The 23,160-nt window shown below is 41.9% G+C and overlaps 1 protein-coding gene across 4 annotated transcripts in view; it reads left to right on the top strand.

Annotated features, from left to right (window-relative positions):
* Positions 1-23,160, top strand: part of MDN1 (midasin AAA ATPase 1) — a 163,380-nt gene that overhangs the window by 50,785 nt on the left and 89,435 nt on the right. For all 4 annotated transcript variants that reach the window (XM_047761094.1, XM_047761100.1, XM_047761085.1 and 1 more), the window contains 15 exons: positions 1,818-1,965; positions 2,239-2,349; positions 4,103-4,254; positions 4,967-5,145; positions 5,899-6,107; positions 6,285-6,431; positions 7,728-7,869; positions 9,406-9,540; positions 9,623-9,761; positions 10,019-10,157; positions 10,451-10,581; positions 12,471-12,612; positions 15,008-15,137; positions 21,179-21,397; positions 22,077-22,274. In XM_047761094.1, the coding sequence (XP_047617050.1) occupies positions 1,818-1,965; positions 2,239-2,349; positions 4,103-4,254; positions 4,967-5,145; positions 5,899-6,107; positions 6,285-6,431; positions 7,728-7,869; positions 9,406-9,540; positions 9,623-9,761; positions 10,019-10,157; positions 10,451-10,581; positions 12,471-12,612; positions 15,008-15,137; positions 21,179-21,397; positions 22,077-22,274 (2,321 nt within the window). The remainder of the gene's footprint in view (positions 1-1,817; positions 1,966-2,238; positions 2,350-4,102; positions 4,255-4,966; positions 5,146-5,898; positions 6,108-6,284; positions 6,432-7,727; positions 7,870-9,405; positions 9,541-9,622; positions 9,762-10,018; positions 10,158-10,450; positions 10,582-12,470; positions 12,613-15,007; positions 15,138-21,178; positions 21,398-22,076; positions 22,275-23,160) is intronic.

Genomic DNA, 23,160 nt, shown 5'->3' with positions numbered 1-23,160 from the left:
AGCTGAATGAAGTATACAGTGGTTTAAAGCTTGTTGCTTTAATTTGAATATCTTTCCCCTGTTTTTGTATGCAGTTTGCAAAGGGTACAGTCTTTGGTATCAGACACCCCAGATTCTAGTACTTGGCTTCATCAGAAACTAATTCTGTCGTCTTGGGCATTAACACAATTGATTTTCTCTGTGTCCTCTAAAATGAAATATATAACATGCAGAGGTTTTGAAATTAGATCATATTAATGTTTCACTTTGCTTTTTGTAATTTGCTCCTTACTTTTTTATACAAATTATTATTGAGTTGCTCAGATGCCAGGGATACAGTTGTAACTAAAACAGACAAGCCTGGTTCTTTTCGTGGGGCTTTTATTCTTTAGGTGGAGATAATAAATAAGGAGATACCTACTGTAATTTTGGGTTGTGATAAGAAAAGTAGCACAAAGCAAAATGTTGGAAAATAAGGACTTGGAGCCCTGTTTGAAATATATTAGTCAGGGAGACATTTGTCAAAATGCTTTGGAATGGTTTGTCATATCACACTCTAAAATTGGAGTACATTTTAATAGCCAAAAATTCTTGGACAAAGTGTATTTAATACGGTAGTTAAAATTCAAAAAGCTGGAGATAAAGTAGTGTGGCTGAAGGTTGGCTTTTATAAAACGCTGATAGTGCAAGAGCTCAAGTCCCATAATTAAAGCCCCACTTCGGGAATATAGATTCTTCGTACAAAAGAATATCTGGCTAAATTGCAAAGAGACAAGCCAATTCCATTTGGGCAAGAATTTGGGTTTTATCTCTTGGCACATATTTGGTTATACTTGATTTTGTAGTATCCAGTCATGAATTTCATGAATTTCTGAGTTCTGGACTTGATGTCTCAGTCAAAACTTCTGTCTTGTCATCTTTCGGACATATAAAGTATGTTGTAATGAAAATAGTAATGGTTTCCATGTCATCATGCTTTTTAATATTCTGTCATTGTTGAGTACAATCACATCTATAAACTTTGAAAACACCATTACTTTTGTTTTCTGTGTGCTTATCTGTCACCATTGTCCATTACACAGGGACTTAATTTGACTCTGAAGCCCAGTGTTCAGATTCAGTGTGTATATATATATATATTTGTCTTTTGTCTCTTTAGGGCCGCAACCAAGGCATATGGAAGTTCCCAGGCTAGGGGTCGATTCAGAACTTGAGCTGCAGGCCTACACCACAGCCACACCAACTTGGAATCTGAGCCGTGTCTGCAACCTACACCACAGCTCATAATGACCCTGGATCCTTAACCTGCTGAGCAAGGCCAGGAATTGAACCCTTGTCCTCATGGATGCTAGTCGGGTTTGTTAACCACTGAGCCATGATGGGAACTCTGGATTCAGTATATTCTTTGTCTTTTTTTTTTTTTTAGGACCGAGCAGCATGTGGAGGTTCCCAGGGTAGGGGTCTAATTGGAACTACAGCTGCTGGCTTACGACGCAGCCATAGCAATGCTAGGTCCGAGCTGTGTCTGCGATTACACCACAGCTCATGGCATTCCTGCACCACTGCAGGAACTCCATCAGTATATTCTTGATAAGGGCCTCTCATACCTCAGTATCTTTCTGTTAAGAATCAGACATTTCCCGTCTCTCTCCTCTTTTCATCCTAAAGGAAATTGATCAATTTTCATTTTATTATTTTTGATGCCCTAGGAAGTTATATGTCAGCTTGGCCATTTAAATCTATAAAAATGGCTTCTGGTCCTTCTGTAGAGAAATTGGAACAATAGCAAAATAGTAATACTTATTAATAAAATCTCCTGAACTGCACTCTCTTTGTAGTTTCTACACAGCTGTGCGGAAAGAGTCTGGGACAAAATTGGTGGACGGGACTGGCCATAGACCTCACTACAGCCTTCGGACTCTCTGTAGGGCCCTTCGATTTGCAGCCTCCAATCCGTGTGGCAGCATCCAGCGCTCACTCTATGAGGTCCTTATAAAATCTGTGCTTGGTGGGGAGCGGATAGGCCCACAGGGGAAGGGAGGGGGTCGGGAGGCAGGTGCCCGATTTGCCTCTGCTCTCTGTTTAGTCAGATTAGCCCAGAGCATTTCATACTGGAGCTGCCCTGCCCTTTCTCTACCATTGAATCACCTTTAAAAGTTGTTCTGGAAACTAGCACCACCTGAGATTTTGTTCTGAAATCCATTGGCCTGTTATTACAGAAGGATAATTAGTATTAAGTATATTTGTGTTTTTTCCTAGGGCTTTTGTTTGGGTTTCTTAACACAACTTGATCGGGCATCACACCCAATAGTTCAGAAGCTCATTTGTCAACACATTGTTTCTGGCAGTGTTAAAAGTCTGCTGAAGCAGGTAGGTTCTTTTTGATTTTTGACTTAACACAAATGAAAGACTGAAATACCAAATTTTAGCTGTAATTTTTTTTTTTTTTTGCAAAACTTATGTCCAGTTATAAAAGTAACTTGTTTGATCTGCAAAATTTAAACATTAGATGGTATCTTGGATGGTGTAAATTCCCAATAATCTTATGCTTTGGAAATATATATATATATATTTACTTTTTATAGATAAATTTATAGCTTTATTTATTTTTTCTTTTTATGGCCACAGTTGCAGCATTTGGAACTTCCCTGATTAGGGGTCGAATGGTAGCTGTAGCTACAGGCCTACGCCATAGCTGCAGCAGCACTGGATCCTAGCTGCATCTTTGACCTAAGCTGCAGCTGTGGCAGTGCCGGATCCTTAACCCACTAAATGAGGCCAGAGATCTTCACGGCCACTATGTCAGGGTCTTAACTCCTCTTTGGAGAGTTAAACTACAGATAGTCCTCTCTGTCTAAATTGTGTGTGTGTGTGTTTTTGAATTTTCTCATTCAAATTCTGATTTATCAAGGTAAATTCTAATATAAGCATAGTTCATTTTATTGCAGTTTGCTTTATTGTGCTTCACAGATACTGCATTTTCTGCAGATTGAAGGTTTGTGGGAACCCTATGTGGTTAGTTGCTGGTTAAAATTTTTTAGCAATAAAGCATTTTAAAATTAAGATACATAGATTTTTTTAGATATGTTATTGCATACTTAATAGGTTGTAGCATAGTGTAAATAATTTTTACATGTACTGAGAAACTAAAATTTGTATGACTGGCTTTATTGTAATAATAACTTTATTGCTGTGGTGTGAAATTGAACCCACAGTGTCTCCGAGGTGTGCCCATATATATCTAATGTAAGTGATACAAATTAAGACCATCTCAGAAGAATGTTCTGTAAACTTCCTTTTTAGCCTAACTATATTCTGGAAATGTTTTAACGTCTGTACTAGAGATCACTGTGAGATACTTTCTTTTTTTCTTTGTCTTTTTTAGGGCGTACCTTCGGCATATGGTAGTTCCTAGGCTAGGGGTCAAATCAGAGCTGTAGCCTATGCCACAGCCCTAGCAACGCCAGATCTAAGCCGAGTGTGTGACCTACACCACAGCTCACAGCAACATTGGATCCTTTAACCCACTGATCAAGGCCAGGAATCAAACCTGTGTCCTCATGGATGCTAGTGGAGATGGCTGCCACTGAACCATGACGGGAACTCCTGACATGCTTTCTAATTGTCATACAACATTTCGTTGGATGATTATACCATAATTTATTTGCACACCTCTTTTCTGATTGATGATTGGGCCTTTTTTTTTTTTTTTTTGCTTTCCTTTTCTCTATAATACACAATAGCTATTTCAGTTTGACAGAAGACATTTCAGAATAGCGTGGGACTGAAAGAGGCCGAGAGAAACTGGCTTACCAAACTGGCTTTGTTATATATCAGTTGCTTGCTCTCTAGGAAGAGACATCAGGGCTTGAGGGTAGTGTGAGAAATTATCTTGATTCAAGTTTTCCCTCAAACATACCTATATACACATGAATTTTAAAACCATGTCATTCCTCAGAGTAATTTTATTTTCCTGTTTGTCTGTGGGTTTTAATGTTGAAAGCATCAAGAACAAGGCACAGTTCTTAGTGACAGTTCACTTCCCACTTTACATCCCTCTCTGAAAGAATGCCATAAGTGTCGTGGGACTGTGGGTTACTCTCCTACTTTTGTGATATTTCAGCCCATTCCAGAACCTAAAGGAGGCCGGCTTATCCAGGTGGAAGGCTACTGGATTTCGGTGGGGGACAAGGAACCTACAATAGATGAGACGTATATCCTCACGTCTTCTGTCAAGCTGAATCTGAGAGACATAGTCCGAGTAGTCTCTGCAGGGTGAGTGGCCCTTTCCTTGCACTACTTGACGTCTTACCAGCATAGGCATTGCTGAAGGTCTAGTCTTTTTTTTTTTTTTTTTTTTTTGGTCTTTTTAGGGCCGCACCTGCAACATAGGGAAGTTCTCAGGCTAGAGGTTGAATCAGCTGCAGTTGCCGGGCTACGCCACAGCCATAGCGCCACAGCAACTTGAGATGGGAGCCACGTTGGTGACCTACACCACAGCTCACAGCAACACTGGATCCTTAACCCACTGGACCCAGGGATCCAACCTGCGTCCTCATGGATGCTAGTTGGGTTTGTTAACCGCTGAGCCATGACGGGAACTCCCTGAAAGTCTAGTCTTAATTCCTTATCTTTCAAAGGATGTTATTGTCTTCATTGGCCAAGTGAATAATTACTTCCAGAAGTCAACACTGTCTTTGCTGATCAGTACTTCTCACCCATTATTTGTTAGTGAGTAACAGCTTAGCCTCGTTTACTCTTTCTCACTAGTGCAAGAGAGGTTGGAACTTCTTTCCTCATTAATTTCTGAGGAACCATTTTTACATAGAAACTGATTAGGGTTTAAGAAACAGTCTATCAGTAAGGCACAGGAATATAGTCATTCTCTCATGATATTAAATGTTATGGTCATTCATTTTAACGACTACTTGATTTAATTCTGGTGTTTTTTTTTTTTTTTAATTGCTTTGTTGACTGATCTTTAAAGAACCTATCCAGTGCTGATTCAGGGAGAGACATCAGTGGGTAAAACCAGCCTGATCCGGTGGCTGGCTGCAGCTACTGGTAACCACTGTGTGCGTATTAACAACCACGAACACACGGATATTCAGGAGTACATTGGTTGTTACACATCCGACTCCTCAGGGAAGCTGGTGTTTAAAGAAGGTAGGGTTGTTATTCTATCCTGTGGGTTTCTTCAAGTAATCTTTACCTCTTCCAGTTGAGGCACATGGACCTCTGTCATAACAGCTGGTGTTTCTTTCTCCCTGAGCTACGTGATGGTTAAGGGGTAATGGTTAGAGTGCCAGCTTCCTTTGGGCCCCATTAATCTCGTCAGCTATAAACAGGACTAGGGCCTAGTTCATCCTCACCTCTTCTGTACCCATGGCATACAGGACATTCCTGGGCCAGGGATCAGTTCTGAGCTAGAACTTCCACCTATGGCACAGCTGCAGCAATGCCAAATTCTTAACCCACTGCTCTGGGCTGGGGATTAAACCTGCACTGCTGCAGAGACAGTGCCGGATTCTTGGCCTGCTGCACCATGGCAGGAACTCCAGGGCCTCGTTTTGAAGAGTAGTCATTTCCTAGAGAATCATCTGAAGAGTCAGGTTAGCACTGAACAGAGGGAAGCTGAGAATAGACATGAGAATATGGTGATTTAAATGAAATTCAATTACAGGGGAAAAAAAATAAGTTGGAACATGGTATTTGTCAGCTTTGGCTCCCTCTCTATGCAAAATAAGGAGTATTTTAATTGAAAATTATGCTTCCTTGAGTCAACATCACAGATTATTTTGGGACGTGACTAGCTGCAGAGAGGAATTTACTTTCAAATATAATGATAATCTAAGATTTATATATAATATTAAAAAAATTGTATTTATGCACTAAATCTTAGTTTTTATTTCCTCTAAGGTGTTCTTATTGATGCTATGAGAAAGGGCTATTGGATTATTTTAGATGAGTTAAATTTGGCCCCTACTGATGTACTGGAGGCATTGAACAGACTGTTGGATGATAACCGTGAATTGCTCATCACAGAAACACAAGAAGTTGTTAAAGCACATCCTCGCTTCATGCTTTTTGCCACCCAGAATCCCCCGGGACTTTACGGAGGCAGAAAGGTGTGTAGCATTTGCCTTCTTTCTCTTATTGTTAACCACAGTGGGTCTTTCTTGGTGAACCTGAGATGTTTTTACCTCTTTTGAAGGGTTTTTCTCTCCGTGGTGAAGAGTAGAGGCTCTGTTTTGGAAATCGTATGAAAAGGCCCTTTTCCCCTTGTTGTTTCTTTGCATTTCCAGGTGCTTTCTAGAGCCTTCAGGAATCGGTTTGTGGAATTGCACTTTGATGAACTGCCTAGTTCTGAGCTGGAAACAATTTTGCATAAGCGGTGTAGCCTGCCGCCCTCCTACTGTAACAAGCTGGTCAGAGTCATGCTGGACCTTCAGGTATTCATTGCCAATTAGCTCAGTGTCAAATGGAGTGTCTCGATAGATTTGGTGATTAGAATCTGAGGCTTCCTCAGGTAGAAACAGCAGTCAATTCATCATTTATATTACTTTTTTTTCAGAGTAAGGATCTTGTCTTTAAAGTGCATTCCATTCATATCCATTTTTTAATTTTGTTTTGTATATCAAAAATTTAATAACAATGTTAAAATTTTTTCTTATAATTATATATGACTGACATATATAATGACACTTCCCTACTTGTGAATAGTATTGGAACATTTTATTTAGGTTGGAATTTAGGCAATGATAAACTGTAATTTTTATTTTTTAAGTGGATATAAAACTTGAATGGACATAACTGAAGAGACTCTTTTTGTATGGTTCTCCCTCATCAGTTCTACCAAGCTATAGGATTTTGTTTGGTTTGGTTTAGTTTGGTTTGGCTGTGTCTGTGGCATGCAGAAGTTCCTAGGCCAAGGATCTAAACCGTGCCACAGCAGCAGCCTGAGCCACAGCAGTGTCAATGCCGGAACCGTAGCCCACTGAGCCACCATGGAACTCCAAGATTATATATATATATTCTTTTCTTTTCTAGGGCCGCACCTGAGACTAGGGTTCAGATCTGAGCCAAAGCTCTATAGATCTGAACTACACCTGCAACCTATGTTGCAGTATTGCCCCAAGCTGGGTTTTAAACCCACTAAATGAGGCCAGAGATTGAACCTGTATCCTCATGGATACTAGTTGAGCTCTTAACCTGCTGAGCCACAGTGGGAATTCCTATATGTAATTTTTAAAAAGAATATCCCATTTATCCAGTTTTGCCACAGCCATGGGTTGAATTTAATTCCTGGCCTGGGAACTTCCATATGCTATAGCTGTGGCTGTAGCAACTCCCACCCCCCTAAAAAAGAGAGCATCTCATTTATTTTATTTTATGGGGTAAAAGTGGTTTTTATCAGAATTATATACTCTCAAGTTACTTTCTAGAAGCTAATAGTAATAATTACCACTCTTATTACTGTAGTCCCACACTGGGACCATTTTCCCTGCATGTTTGCCATTATTTGTGGTATTTTTTTATATGGCGTATGGTATGGAATTGTATCATTTGTTTATATTCTTTTCACATACATGAGTTTGGACATTTATTTTCAGTCCATTTACATTTTAAAAACTTAATCTTACCCAGTGGAATGTCATTTTTCTGGGAGCTGAAATTTGTTACAAATTTTGTGTAAGCTATGCTACATTTGCCATTGCCCTTTTTAATTTGTGTTGGTGCTTTAATAGTCATATCGCAGGGGTTCTTCAGTGTTTGCTGGAAAGCAGGGCTTCATCACCCTCCGTGATTTGTTTCGATGGGCTGAGCGCTACAGGTTGGCTGAGCAGACGGAGAAGGAGTATGACTGGCTGCAGCACTTGGCCAACGATGGTACGCACTCCTCCGAGGCTCTCAATCTGTGACTGAGGACTTGGGGGCAGATAGCAAATTATCCTGTTAAAACAAATCTTTCCTGACTTGTGGTCAGTGTGTACCTTTTAGTGGGCACTGCAGAAACAGAGCCTTTCTCCCTCAAGTCCCGATTGCTCTTGTAAGTGGTCCTGTTTCTGCAGTTCTCTGTGCAGTTATGTTTTGGTTGCTAGGGTTTCCTCACTCTTAGCTTCAGGTGGTCGCCTGTGGGAGTTAGGACACAGACATGATGCCTCTAGGAGTTTAAGCAGGTGGTTGGTTGGGTCTTTGTGGACCGTGTGTCTGTATTGTGGTGACCATGGGTAGTCATGCACGTGCCGTAGAGACAGGCATACAAGAAACTGACAGGTGTGATAGCAGTTCTGAGAGAAGGCAGTTAGGTCATCTGAGACTCAGGTTTGATCATTTTGGTTTAATCCCTAGGAAGAAATTATATGTTCCTTTCCATGATAGCATAGAAAGCATTTCAGCATCTTCTTCTTAAACTAAACCCATGAGAATTGTATTTTCTCTTTTTTTCTGGTTAAAGAATAGATGGAGGGAGGAACACACTTTTTTTAAAAAAAAACTTTTTTATAGAGATGCAATATATAGTAAAGTGGATAAAGTGCTCTATTATTTTTATTTTTAAAATTTTTTTGTCTTTTCCAGGGCCGCACCCTTGGCACATGGAGGTTCCCAGGCTAGGGGTCTAATCGGAGCTGTAGCCACCTGCCTACACTAGAGCCACAGCAACACCGGATCCAAGCCGCATCTGTGACCTACACTACAGCTCACGGCAACCCCGGATCCTCAACCCACTGAATGAGGCCAGGGATCGAACCTGCAACCTTATGGTTCCTAGTCGGGTTCATTAACCACTGAGCCACATCAGGAACTCCTCTATTATTTTTACGTATTTGGGTACCCACGTATATCACCACTGAGGCTAAGATTTAGGATATTTCCAGTACCTAGAAGATTCCTTCCTGGCTCTTGCCAGTTGTAACTCCTGTAGGCAGCCAGTGCCCTGACAGCTGTCACCCCTGATGGATTCTGCCTAAACTTGAGCTTCATCTGTGTGGTATGCAATATGTATTCTCAGGTCTGGCTTCTTTACACTTAGTCTAATATAAGACAGCCATGCTGCCTGTGTATCAGGACTTCATTCCTTTTGAATTATTTCTGTGCTGTAATCCATTGTATGCAGATACCATACCATGTTTATCCACTCTCTTGATGGCTGTTTAGATCACCTCTACTTTTTAGCTGTTAGATGCAAAGCTGCTCTGAACATTCCTGCATGTCCTTTGGGGCACACGTGTTCGTTTGCATTGGATTTTCCTAGAAGTTAGGTTGCTGGGATGTTGGGCAGGCATATAGTTGTGTAGGTTATCCTCATTTTCCCAAGTAGTTCTTCCCTCTTTACCAGCAGCTAAAGACAGTTGCTGTGGCTCCACAGTTTCAGTGTCCCTTGGTATTGGTGCTTGACTGTACCTTTTTTTTTTTTTTTTAAAGGTTTCATGCTTCTAGCAGGCCGGGTCAGGAAGCAGGAGGAGGTTCATGTGATTCAAGAAGTCCTCGAAAAACATTTTAAGAAAAAATTGTGTCCTCAATCCCTCTTCTCCAAAGAAAATGTCCTAAAATTGATGAGTGAGTAGGCCATAATATCCAGAGGACAATGAATTGAGTTGTACTCATATTAGAACCTAAATATGTACTCTGCCTTTGCTAGGTAAATTGTCTGTTCAGACATCCACTTTGGAGTCTAAATTCAATCACATCGTGTGGACTGAGGGCATGCGGAGACTGGCGATGCTGGTGGGAAGGGCGTTGGAATTTGGTGAACCAGTGCTGCTGGTTGGAGACACTGGGTAAACTTGGGTTACAGTAACTCATTTTGAGGGTTCAGTTCAATTCCATAGAATTCATGCAATGTGTGTCATTCTGGATAAGAAGCATGGTAGAGTGCTGGTGTTTTGGAGAAGGGTCCTCTGAGCCAAGGGGGTCAGCAGTGTCTATGGCTGCGGTGAGGTTCTCACCAGGGCTGTTCTCTTTTGCTGACTGGGGTGGTTGTGGGTGTATGTTTGGAATTTATGCTCCTTGTTAACCTAGTGTGTATCTCTAACAGGTGTGGGAAAACTACTATCTGTCAGGTATTTGCAGCCTTGGCAAATCAGAAATTATACTCAGTCAACTGCCACTTGCACATGGAAACATCGGACTTCCTTGGGGGGCTGAGGCCAGTGAGGCAAAAGCCAAGTGACAAGGTTTGTCCAGTAGAAAAAGATAATGTTCTCTCATTTAAAGAACAGTAGTTGGCTCTGTGCATGAGTCAACTGTTCATGGTGAGGTATTTGATTTCAGGTGTGTTAGGTATCTTTAGATTTTCACTGGTCTGCAAGTGGCCTCCATGAGGATCCTTCTATGCGAGATCTGTTCTTTGACTCCTATTTTCTGCAGAACAACCCTTTCACTCCAGCAGACACCCACTAACTACACGTGTATTATCTTGTGGAGCCACCTGTTCTTTAATTTCACCCTCTTCTTTACCAAATTGTAGGAAGAAATCGACACATCAAGGCTCTTTGAGTGGCATGATGGGCCTTTGGTTCTGGCCATGAAGGAGGATGGCTTTTTCCTCTTGGATGAGATCTCACTGGCTGACGACTCTGTCCTGGAAAGACTCAACAGGTACACAGATGTAAGAGATTTGCTCTGTGTTAGGTGTTTTTGCTGGTCTGGATGTTTTAGCTATTAATTCTTGTGCACAGTAATGTTCTTTGTAGGTACAGCATAAATGTTTAATAATGATGGTGAGCTCTTTGCTTTTTCTGGCTTTCGCAATCAGTGTCTCCTCTAAGAAACCTAGTTTTTCTGTCAGGAAGATGGGACTGTGGGATGATAAGGCTAAAACAAACAAGTCCAAGTTAAAACTCTCTTTAAGGCAAATTATGTGGCTGTTACCGTAATTTTTTTTTTCAAAGAACTAGAATAAAAATCCTGGATGTTATGGTTGTAAGGCCTCTCAAAACCACAGGCCAGGGTTCCAACCCCCTCCCCAGACTTGGCTGGGGACGAACCCCCCGCCCCCCTAGCCTCATACTGGTGTCGGATGCGAGAGCCTGTGCTTCACAAAGAAATCTGGCCTCGATGCAGACATGTGATCAAAGGTTGGACAGCTGCTTTTCCACAGCAGAACGGAAACTCACGCATCAGCAAAGTTGACTGATGAACATACTAAAAGAATATAGTTGCAGTTATCGAATCTGATGAGATGAAACAATTTAAGGAATTTCTTGAAACCTACAATAAATGTACAGAAACTGCTTCTTAGACTGGAAGACTCCATGACAAGAGGAATAAACCCTTGAAGAGACCACCTGTTCAGAACATTGCTTCCAGAAATAGCTGAAAGTGACGCAAAGAGTACCTATGATATTTCAGGACTGTCACCTTCAGTAGATGAGTCCCTGATAGCAGGGGCAGGACTGGCAGGCCAGCTGTGCAGAGAAGCCCTGATGGGCGGGCTCTGATGAGGGAGCTCTGGCAGCTGTTGGTTCACCAGTTAAATGCCCTGAAAGCACTAGCCATCATGTGAAACCAACTGCCTGTCACCACTGTTTGGCAAATAAAAAGCAGTGGAGAAACAAAATTGGTATTTACCGGGAATAATTAAAATAGAAGGTCCTGTGCAATGAAAATAGTAAGATATGGTTTTTTTTTTGTCTTTTTGCCATTTCTTGGGCCGCTCCTGCGGCATATGGAGGTTCCCAGGCTAGGGGTCTAATCGGACCTGTAGCTGTCGGCCTACACCAGAGCCACAGCAACTGGGGATGCGAGCCGCGTCTGCGACCTACACCACAACTCACGGCAATGCTGGATCGTTAACCCACTGAGCCAGGGCAGGGATCGAACCTGCAACCTCATGGTTCCTAGTCGGATTCGTTAACCACTGCGCCACAACGGGAACTCTGTAAGATAATGGTATTTGTTGAGAGCTTAAGATTCAGCAGCTTGGTCACTTGATTAGAAAAATAAGCCATATATCATGAAATGTACCTGTTTTAAATGTTTAATTGAATAAGTTTGTTAAATTTACTGAGTTCTACAGCCACCACAATCCAGTTTGCAATATTTCCATCAGTAGGATTCCCTCCTGTGACTTTAGTTTATCTTGGATACCACCTCCTCCTCCAGGCAATGACTAATCTACTACTTGTTTATGTAGATTTGACTTCTCAAGACAGTTCATATAAATTTTCTCTCCCTTTGCATCGATGTTTCAAGATCCATTCACAGTGTAGCCTATATCATTAGTGTGTTCTTTTTATTGTTAATGTTTTAAAAATTTTCTTATTGAAGTATAGTTGATTTACAGTGGTGTGCCAATCGAATAGTATTTCATTGCATAGCTAATACCATTTTATACCATATTTTGAAATTTGCTGGGAAGCCATTAACTAAAGTGAAGGCACAGGAGATGGCTTTTTTTTTTTTTTTAACCTTTTTAAGAACACTGAAGACCGCAAAATAGAATATATAAGGCTTTTCTAATCAACATGCTCCAATTTTTCTTTTAGTGTCCTTGAAGTGGAAAAGTCACTGTTGCTAGCTGAAAAAGGCAACCTAGAGAAGGATAATGAGGTAGAGCTGTTGACTGCTGGGAAGAAATTCCGTATCTTGGCAACCATGAACCCTGGAGGCGACTTTGGGAAAAAAGAGGTAAAGACTATCTTCTTTTTTTTTTTTCCCCTTGCTTTTTAGGGCTGCGCCAGTGGCATATGGATGTTCCCAGGATAGGGGTTGAATGGGAGCTACAGGCCTACACTGCAGCCACAGCAAAGAGGAACCAGAGCCTCATCTGTGACCTACACTACTGCCCATGGATCCTTGACCCACTGAGTGAGGCCAGGGATTAGACTTGCATACTCATGGATACTAGTTGGGTTCATTACCACTCAGCCACTGCAGAGACTCCCAGAGATTCCCAAAACTGTATTCTTGAAGCATAATTTTTTTTCTGCTTTTTGACCTCAGCTCACTGGTACCCATAAATATAGTATGTAAAAAATGCATCTGGGATTTTACGTTGGGTAAAACTGAGTAAAAGGTAAAAATCCAGAAAAATATGGATCGTAAGTTTGAAAATGATTTTTTTTTTTCTTCTTTTCTAGGGCTGCTCCTGTGGCATATGGAGGTTCCCAAGGTAGAGGTCTAATTGGAGCTGTAGCCGCCAGCCTATGCCACAGCCGCAGCAACTCGGGATCCAAGCCACATCTGTGACCTACACCACAGCTCACGGCAACGCCAGATCCTTAACCCAGTGAGCAAGACCAGGGGTTGAACCGCGACTTCATGGTTCCTAGTCGGATTCGTTAACCACTGTGCCAGAACTCCTGAAGTTTATTCTTAAACTCTACTTCTAGTCTACTTACTTAAACAGGAATGTGCAGAAAGGAGTGATTTTGAAGTGACAGAATAGTCGCTGCCAGGATCCTGTCCTCGTTTTACAGGTGGAGCGTATCCATTCTCTCAGGGGTTGTTTAGGCCACCTTCAGACTGCTGGTAAAGGAAGTGTGAGGGTGGTCTCTTCTGTTCAGAGGGCAGTGTAAGGATCCAGCCAGCACAGAACACCCTCCTCAGCCCAATGGCTTCCAGACTTGTGAAGCCTCTCGGTGGAGAACTCTGTGTTGTATGTGGGACCCTGTCCTGAGTCAGGAAGAGTGTAGGGTGGTAGTAGGTCAGGATGCTGAGAAGATAGAGGTTGATCAGGAATGAAAGCAATTAAGATTCTTGATAACGTGGTGGGTGCCTGAAATGTGAAAATATTTTGGGCCTGCTTTTCATCAGTAGCTTAAGAAGAAAGATGATCGCTGTGCTTCTGGAAACGTGTGAAGGAGAATAAATAAAGCGTATCACACTTTCAAACAAAGTATGAAAGCACTGGATAGCAAGTGGAAATACCACAGAAAAACCTGGCTTCAAGGTTGTATATATTAACTTGCCTGTCAGGTTAGCTTAAGTTATTTTAGACGGAGATTGCCAACTTTTACTTAAGGGGAAGCTGTCTTTTTTTTTTTTTTGTCTTTTTGCCATTTTCTTGGACCGCTCCCGCAGCATATGGAGGTTCCCAGGCTAGGGGTCGAATCGGAGCTGGAGCCACCGGCCTACGCCAGAGCCACAGCAACTCGGGATCCGAGCCACGTCTGCAACCTACACCACAGCTCACGGCAACGCCAGATCCTTAACCCACTGAGCAAGGCCAGGGATTGAACCCGCAACCTCATGGTTCCTAGTCGGATTTGTTAACCACTGAGCCACAACGGGATCTCCTGCCTTTTGTTTTTGTGTGCCCTGCTTCAGGGAAGGTGGGATCCTGGAACCAGAGGCCCTGCTTGGCCGGGATGGTGCAGAGCAGCATGTGCACACCCATAAGGTCTTTGCTGAGCTGTTTCTGAGTCCAGGCTTTGTTCCTGGTTCTGCTCTGCTAGGCCAGGAGACAAAGGGTGGGGTTGATCTGTCCAATAAAAGGAAGTCATTGGTGAACTTTTTGAATGGTGGTTACCTGACCTAGGGGAGGGTAATAGGAATCCAGACTGAGGGAAACGGCCTGAGATTAAAGGGATTAAGTAGTTCTTTACCCATGTGAGATGAATGCACACATCATATAATTTCATTCCCTTTTACCCACATCAGTCCTAACCCTAACTACTTCAGACAGCTCTTCTCCATAGAAAGGTAGTGTTTATTTTCTCTAAACCACTAGTTAAGATAAAGTAAAGGGAAGGGCCTTTGCTTAGGTGAAAGTGTTCAGATTTGGGTGTCGTTCACTGGGGCTGGAACCCTCCTTGCACCCCTTACTCTAGGAGACCTTGAAGTTTTAAAGAAAGTGTGGTAATATTTGCTTGGAGAGTGTGATAGAGATTAATGAGATGAATGATATATGGAAGGAACCAGGACAAATAGGTGTTCAATAAATAAATTATGTATAGCAATAGTGGTAATAGAAGAAGCACCTGGTACTTGCCAGAATCACAACCACCATTCTTTCAGAGGATTTGTTTTCTAGCTTTTCTCATAGGTATTTAATTCACATTCGAATTTGTGTTCTTTGTAGCTGTCTCCTGCCTTAAGAAACCGTTTTACGGAAATATGGTGCCCTCAAGGCACAAGCCGTGATGATTTAATTCAGATAATCAGCCGTAATCTTCGTGCAGGATTGTCTCTGGGCAGAACAGATCATAAAGGTGAGAGTTTGAGGTGGCAGTGGTGGTAACGGGCGGAGGAGTGTGCTGGAGTGAGGGGAAGAGGACCTTGGCAGTATGTATGCTTGGTGTGTTCTAAGGAGAAAGGGGAGTGAGTAGATGGGAGGAAAATGTGGTACCTGCCTGTTACCTTCTGCCAAAGTGCCCCTTCTTCGTATTGCCTCCTTCCCCAGGGTTACTAAATTCTAGCTCTGATTGTTTCATCTGTTGGTTGTATTTTTTTTTTTTTTTTAATCTTTAGGGTCACACCCTCAGCTCAAGGAGGTTCCCCCGCTAGGGGTCCAGTCAGAGCTACAGCTGCTGGTCTATGTCACAGCCACAGCAATGTCAGATCTGAGCCACGTCTGCAACCTACACCACAGCTCATGGCAGCACTGGATCCTTACTTAACCCAGGGATTGAACCTATGTCCTCATGGATGCTAGTCAGATTTGTTTCCACTGAACCGTGATGGGAACTCCCTGTTGGCCATTTTTATCTAAGGTGTATTTATTTGTTAATGATAAGGAAATGTGGTTTAGGGTTTTTTTTTTTTTTTTTTTTTTTTTGGCCTTTTCTAGGGCTGCTCTGGCGGCATATGGAGGTTCCCAGGCTAGGGGTCCAATGGGATCTGTAACCGCCTGCCTACACCACAGCCACAGCAACTTGGGATCCAAGCCGCATCTGCAACCTACACCACAGCTCACGGCAATGCCGGATCCTTAACCCACTGAGCAAGGCCAGGGATTGAACCTGCAACCTCATGGTTCCTAGTCAGATTCGTTAACCACTGCGCCACTACGGGAACTCCTGGTTTAAGTTTTAATAGCTACCATATTTAGAAAAGTGTTTATAGAATTTTAAGTTGCATTTCTTTAGTAGCCATCAACTAATTTATTTTTTCACTTTATTTAAAGACTTTGTTCTTATTAAGAAAATTTTCAAGCAGAAGGAAAATAGAATATTTTGTTTTTTCTTTTTGGCTGCAGCCACAGTAGTGACAATGAACTGCAGCAGTGACAATGCCAGATTTTTAACAGTTGGCCACCAGTGAACTCCTAGAATAGTATTTTTAAAACTCCCATATAAAATTCAGCCTTGGAGTTCCCGTCATGGCTCAGTGGTTAACAAATCCAACTAGGAACCATGAGGTTGCGGATTCGATCCCTGGCCTTGCTCAGTGGGTTAAAGATCCGGCATTGCCGTGAGCTGTGGTGTAGGTTGCAGATGTGGCTTGGATCTCGAGTTGCTGTGGCTGTGGTGTAGGCCGGCAGCTACAGGTCCGATTAGACCCCTAGCCTGGGAACCTCCATGTGCTGCGGGAGTGGCCCAAGAAATGGCAAAACAACAACAACAACAACAAAAAAATCAGCCTAGATTGCTTTGATGTATACATACTCTAGGCCTTGAATGACTAAATTTAGCACATAAATCTGGTTCTAAGCCTTAATCAACAAACCTTATTCCAAGTAGTTTTTTTTTCACCTTTTTTTTCCTTTTTGGTCTTTTTAGGGATGCACTCGTGGCAAAGGGAAGTTCCCAGGCTAGAGGTCCAATCAGAAATGCAGTTGCCAGCCTCCATCACAACCACAGCAATGCTGGATCTAAGTCTCATCTGTGACCTACACCACAGCTCACAGCATGCTGGATCCTTAACCCACTGAGCAAGGCCAGGGATTGAACCCGAATCCTCTTGGATACTAGTTGGGTTCATTAACTGCTGAGCCACAACGGGAACTCTGCAAATGGTTTTTTAAAATCATTTTGCCTCTCTATGTTAAAGAGTATAAAAGGCTGTCTGCTTCTTTGAGATTGGGATTCATGGGTGTGTTCATCTTTTCCAAGGCAGGGAGTTCCCCTTGTGGAGCAGCAGTAACGAATCCAGCTAGTACCCATGAGAACGGGAGTTTGATTCCTGGTCTTGCTCAGTGGGTCGGGGATCTGGCGTTGCTGTGAGCTTGGTTAGGTCACAGGCGCAGCTCAGATTCTGTGTTGCTGTGGCGTAGGCTGGCAGCTGTAGCTATAATTCAACCCCCAGGCTGAGAACTTCCATATGTCTCTGGTGCCCCCCCCCCCAAAAAAAAGCAAAAATAATTAAAGGCACTGAAGCACAGCTTCAAAATTAGGAAGGTTATGGACAGCAGGTGCGTGGATCCAGCCTCACCTGTGTTATGTGAGGAAAGATTGGTTTGTTAGTCCTCTGAGTGAAGACTTCCTTTAGGAAGGGACCTCACTGATAGTCCCAGGTATACATAGTGCTATCTGAACAGCTGGAGTCTCTCAGGCTCAACAATATCACAGTCATTCAAAAGCACAGAATTGACTAAGCCTGTGGTTCCCAAATTCACTTGGAGAACTTGTTTACAGCTTGCTGGGCCCTGCTCCCAGGGTTTCTGACTCAATCTGGGGTGCGGCATAACAGGTTCCCAGGTGGTCCAGTAGTATTTGGTCCACAGCTGGAACTCAGAACTTCTGTCTTGGTGCTGTGCTATTTGCAATGCTGCATTTATGGTGAAAATTCAAGTAAAAAGAGGAGAAGACAAGTTTTTAAGCTGGCATGGTTTGTCTTTCTGCTCTGTATTGGGTATGGGTCCCCCCAGGAAGTAACCTCAGAGTCTGCTATGGGCCGCTTTTCTGAGCTCTTTGGATTGTGGTAAGAGTGGCAGAGGATGGAACTGCCATTAAGCTGCCACATTTTGCTGCATCATCAGTATGCACCATGCTTAACTAAGTGGAAAATTCCTCCTTAGGGTGTAAGCATTGGGGCCCCAATGGCTTAGCTCTGAGCCTTACTCCTTGTCCTTAAGGAGCTTGTTTACTGCATGCTTTCCAGGCTGCATGGCAGCAGACTTCCCTGGGGAGGCATTAGAGACCCTGAGGTAGCAATGGGGAGTGGGGAGAAAAGGCTTAATAATTTTTATTAGTTTTATCATTTGGAAATCAGTCAAATTGGCACAGCATTAAAACATTTTTTATTTTTTATTTTATTTTTGGCTTTTTAGGGCTGCACCCATGGCATATGGAGATTCCCAAGCTAGGGGTCTAATTGGAGCTACAGCTGCTGGCCTATACCACAGCCACAACAATGGCAGATCCGAGCTATGTCTGCAACCTACACCACAGCTCACAGCAATGCTGGATCCTTAATCCACTGATCGAGACCAGGGATTGAACCTGAACCCTCATGGTTCCTAGTTGGATTCCTTTCCAACTAGGAATTACTGCACCACAGCAGGAACTCCTAAAACATTTTTTAAATTGTGCAGTATAAAACAGGAAACTAGACATAGCTTTTTTTCCAAATTTTCTTTAAATATATGTATGATTTATTGAATGTATGAATTCAGCTATTATGAATTCTAAATTGAGTTCAGAACCTATTTAGGGTATATTTACTGCGTTGTCTTAATCAAAATACAAACAACACTATGTGTACTGCTTACTTTCTCTACTACTTTGGTTCACAAATCTCTATGGTAGTGTTATCCATATATTGATAGTATTACAAAACAGAAAAGATTCCATAAAATTGAGGTATGTTAAAAAAAAATTTGAGGAGCTCCTGTTTTGGCTCAGCAGGTTAAGAATCCGACTAGTATCCATGAGGATGCGAGTTCAGTTCCCGGCCTCGCTCATTGGTTTAAGGATCTGGTATTGTCGCAAGCTGCAGTATAGGTTGCAGATGTGACTCAGATCTGGAGTTGCTGTGGCTGTGGTGTAGGCTGGTAGCTGCGGCTCTGATTCAACCCCTAGCCTGAGAACTTCTGTATGCCACAGAAAAAGCAAAAAGACCCAAAAACAAACAAACCCGAAGGGCACGTGGGCTTTTTCCATTCTTGCACTTTGAGACCAATATTTCTCATAGCTTTTCATAAAAATGACATACTGTTCAGAATTTTTCTTAAAGTTGTATTTCTGAAAGTGGAAATGAGGAACTTTTGAGCTCCCATTGGTTATAGACACATTGCTTTCCAGAAAGTTGGTCCCCTTGACAAGGTTACCAGCAACTTTGTAAATGTGCCTCCCAATGCAGAGCTTTCATTTTTAAAATGAAGCTTAATCCATTATTTTATCCTTATTAATTTAATGGACATTCTAAGATTTTATTTCCTTGAATTATTAGTGACATGGATTATTCTGTATGGTTTATTTAAAAATAGTTTACATATTGCTATTCATGTATTTTTGGATATTATTACATTTATCACATATATTTCCCTATTCAGATACTTTTTAATTTTTGTTATTAAAAAATACATATATGAACCCATCCCATCCACTTTATTCTGATGAGCTTCTGTTTATTCAGTAGTCATGATTTAATTCTTTATTAATGGATCTGGAATTCCATTTTCATTTAAGTCCCTGATTTTCCTCAGATTTGTTCCACTTGAAAATGTGGATCTAAGCACCTGTATTTAATATCTAATTGTGGAGACAGCCTTTAATTTCTTTCCTTGTTTCTAGACTTTCCCCCATGAGTTGTCATTTTAAGTTCTTTCTTAAGATTTATGTTTTTCTTTTCTTCTATAATTAGTATTTTTTTTTTAGGTAAAAAATTCACATTTTATTTTTACTTATTCTTACACTGGTGGGAGTATTTTTCTTCTTATCCATTTTCAGTGTAGCTTAAAGGTGTTACTGTGTAGTCTGCTTTATATTATAGCAGTGCTGATTTCTTTTTTCTTTTTAAAAATTTTTTTGGACATGCCTTTGGTAAAGAGAAGTTCCCAGCTCAGGGATCGAACCCAGGCCACAGTAGCAACCTGAACCACTGCAGTGACAATGCTGGATCCTTAACTGCTGCGCCACAAGAGAACAATTCCCTCTTTTTTTAAAATAGTGGCTCTCACAGCATATGCGGCTTCCTGGGCCTGGTATTGAATCCAGGGCACAGCTGTGGCAACGTCAGATTCGTTAACCCACTGTGGTGGGCTGGTGATTGAACTTGCCTCTCCATAGTGACCCACGCTGCTACAATCAGATTCTTAATTTACTGCACCATATCGGGAACTACCTTTTTTCTTTTTAAAAAACAATCATTTGGTATTCACGATTTTAAAATAAATGTTCATGACATCGGAACTTATATTAAGTGCTCTATTAAATTTAATTGGCATTTCTTTGCATTTCTGTGTATTAGAAAGTATTTGGTTTCTAGATAAATATTTTACAATATAATTTGTATACTTTTTAGTTTTGTTTTTTTTTTTGTCTTTTTGCTATTTCTTGGGCTGCGGCATATGGAGGTTCCCAGGCTAGGGGTCTAATCGGAGCTGTAGCCACCAGCCTATGCCAGAGCCACAGCAACGCAGGATCCGAGCCGCGTCTGTGACCTATACCACACCGGATCGTTAACCCACTGAGCAAGGGCAGGGACCGAACCCGCAACCTCATGGTTCCTAGTCGGATTCGTTAACCACTGCGCCACGACGGGAACTCCTGTATACTTTTTAAAATCATTGTGTTTTAACTTCAAAATTGTATATGAACATGATCCAAAGGAATACTTTATTTCTTCGAGCAGTTTTTTAGGCTTTAATTCTCAAGAGCTCTTTGCGATGTTTGTTCTTGGTAAGGGTAGAACGGTAATCATGAACCATTTCTGAATGTGATTAAAGCTGTGGACCCCACTTACTTAAAAAAAAAAAAAATTCACATTCACAAAAATTGCATATAATCTGACTTCTTGTTGTGGCTCGGAGGTTAAGAACCTGACTAGTATCCATGAGGATTCAGGTTCGATCTCTGGCCTCGCTCAGTTGTGTAAGGATCTGTCGTTGCCACAAGCTGTGGCATAGGTTGCAGACATGTCTCGGATCCTGTGTTGCTGTGGCTGTGGCGTGGGTGGGCAGGTGCACCCCCTATTTGACCCCTAGCCTGAGAACTTCCATAAGCTGCAGGTGCAGCCCTAAAAAGAAAAAGAAATTGCATATAAACTCATGGAACCCAGACGCCTTTCAGACCAGCAGTGGGCCCAGGTTGCAAGCCCTCCTTCTGGAGTCTTCCTGAATAACAAATACTTTTGCTTCCTTGTGTCTTAGGAGTTGATATAGCTGAGGTGATGCTGGATTTCATTGACTGGCTGACCCACCAGGAGTTTGGCCGGAGGTGTGTGGTCAGTATCAGAGATATCCTGTCCTGGGTTAACTTCATGAACACAATGGGGGAGGAAGCTGCTTGGAAGAGGCTGGAGACGGTCTCCACAGTGACGTCTTTTGTCCACGCTGCTTGCCTGGTGTACATAGATGGAATAGGTTCAGGTACGTTGTCTGTAGCTGGTGAGAATATGGGCTTAGGGCAGAGGGGGCTGTGGGATGAAGCGAGCCCAGACCTCTGAGCCAGATAGAATCACTTATTCTAACATTTCTAAGACTCAGAGTAGCTCTCCTTTTTTTTACTCTTTTGAGAGGTGATTGGTATAAAATATATGACAATTTTCATTGCTTAAAGACCACGGATTTAGGAAAAGTGAAGTAGTGATTATGGTAGAAAGAAGACTGCTGGAAATGTCCTTGCCTGTGAAGAACGAGATATTTCTTAACACAAATGGTTATTCAGAGTTAATGGTCCTGAGGCTTTTAGTTTAATTAAGTTTACTGTAATTTTATTAAATTCAATTTTTAAGTTACTTTTCCAGCCACGAGAATGAGAAACACAAACCACATGGCTAAAAGCATCACATTGCTTATGCTTTTCTCTAGGCTGATTTTTCCTGGCCTGATTTGAGTGCTTTACTGAATATGCTGCTGCTGAACTGAAGATGTGACAGTTGTGGGGAGAGGGGAGTCAGACCTCTTAGGACTGCTTACACCAGCAGTTGTGTTTCGTCTGTAATTCAGTTCAGGCCCCATTTCCCCAGGAGCCCACCCTAGAGTACCTGTTGAATGCTTGTGAGGCTTTGTGCCCTGCTGTTTGATGTCCTGATCGTCTTTCTTTTAGGAGTAACTTCCTCTGGGTTTGGTACGGCCCTCTTGGCTCGCAAAGAATGTCTGAAATTCCTAATCAAGAAACTTTCCAAGATAGTCCGACTTACAGAAAGTCAGAAAAATGAATTGAAGATTTATGATAGACTCAAAACCAAAGACTTCACTGGAATAGATAATCTTTGGGGAATTCATCCATTTTTTATACCAAGGGGTAAGAATGATTTTAAATGAATGAAGATTCTCTTCTTCTGGTTCACAGATACTGGATTTTCATTGTGATTTTAGTGTATCATACTCATGATTATTTTTGAACTAGTTATCTGAGACAGCATATGTAGCATAATCATAATTGAGTGGTACTAAAATATATAACCAGCATGTAAATATAGGAGAAAATTTAGTCTTTAATATATGAATAAATTGTCTTATAAAAGTATATTCATTGTTTGGTGCTCAAAATAAGAGTTTTCCGGAGTTCCTGTCGTGGCGCAGTGGTTAACGAATCCGACTAGGAACCATGAGGTTGCAGGTTCGGTCCCTGCCCCTGCTCAGTGGGTTAAAGGATCCGGTGTTGCCGTGAGCTGTGGTGTAGGTTGCAGACGCGGCTCGGATCCCGCGTTGCTGTGGCTCTGGCGTAGGCTGGCGGCTACAGCTCCAATTCAACCCCTAGCCTGGGAACCTCCATGTGCCGCGGGAGCGGCCCAAGAAATAGCAACGACAACAACAACAACAACAACAACAACAAAAAAGACAAAAAAAAAATGTTTTCCTGTAGTGATAATTCAGCTCATAATGTTTCAACTATGCAACCTCATCACCTTTTACAAAAATAGTCTTGTGATCCCCTGAAGGCAGGTATTATGTCATTCATCTTCCTATCCTTCTTCCTATCCCTGGCATATGCCTCATAGCCTAACAGTCATAGACATTCAGAAGATGTCTATTGATTGAGTAAATGAATGGATGAATCAATGAATGATTAAGTGGGAAATGCAGGTGAGTTTTGACCCTTGCTCTTATTCTTACCAGGTTGCCTCTGTCAAATATTTAAATGAGGTAGTTATATTAGATATCTTCCTAAGGCACTCTGGATTTTT

The sequence above is a fragment of the Phacochoerus africanus genome, chromosome 2 (assembly GCF_016906955.1).
Source record: "Phacochoerus africanus isolate WHEZ1 chromosome 2, ROS_Pafr_v1, whole genome shotgun sequence".
In the NCBI taxonomy this organism is placed as follows: Eukaryota; Metazoa; Chordata; class Mammalia; order Artiodactyla; family Suidae; genus Phacochoerus; species Phacochoerus africanus.
Note: the sequence above shows the minus strand (reverse complement) of the source record. Positions and strands in the feature narration are given on the sequence as shown.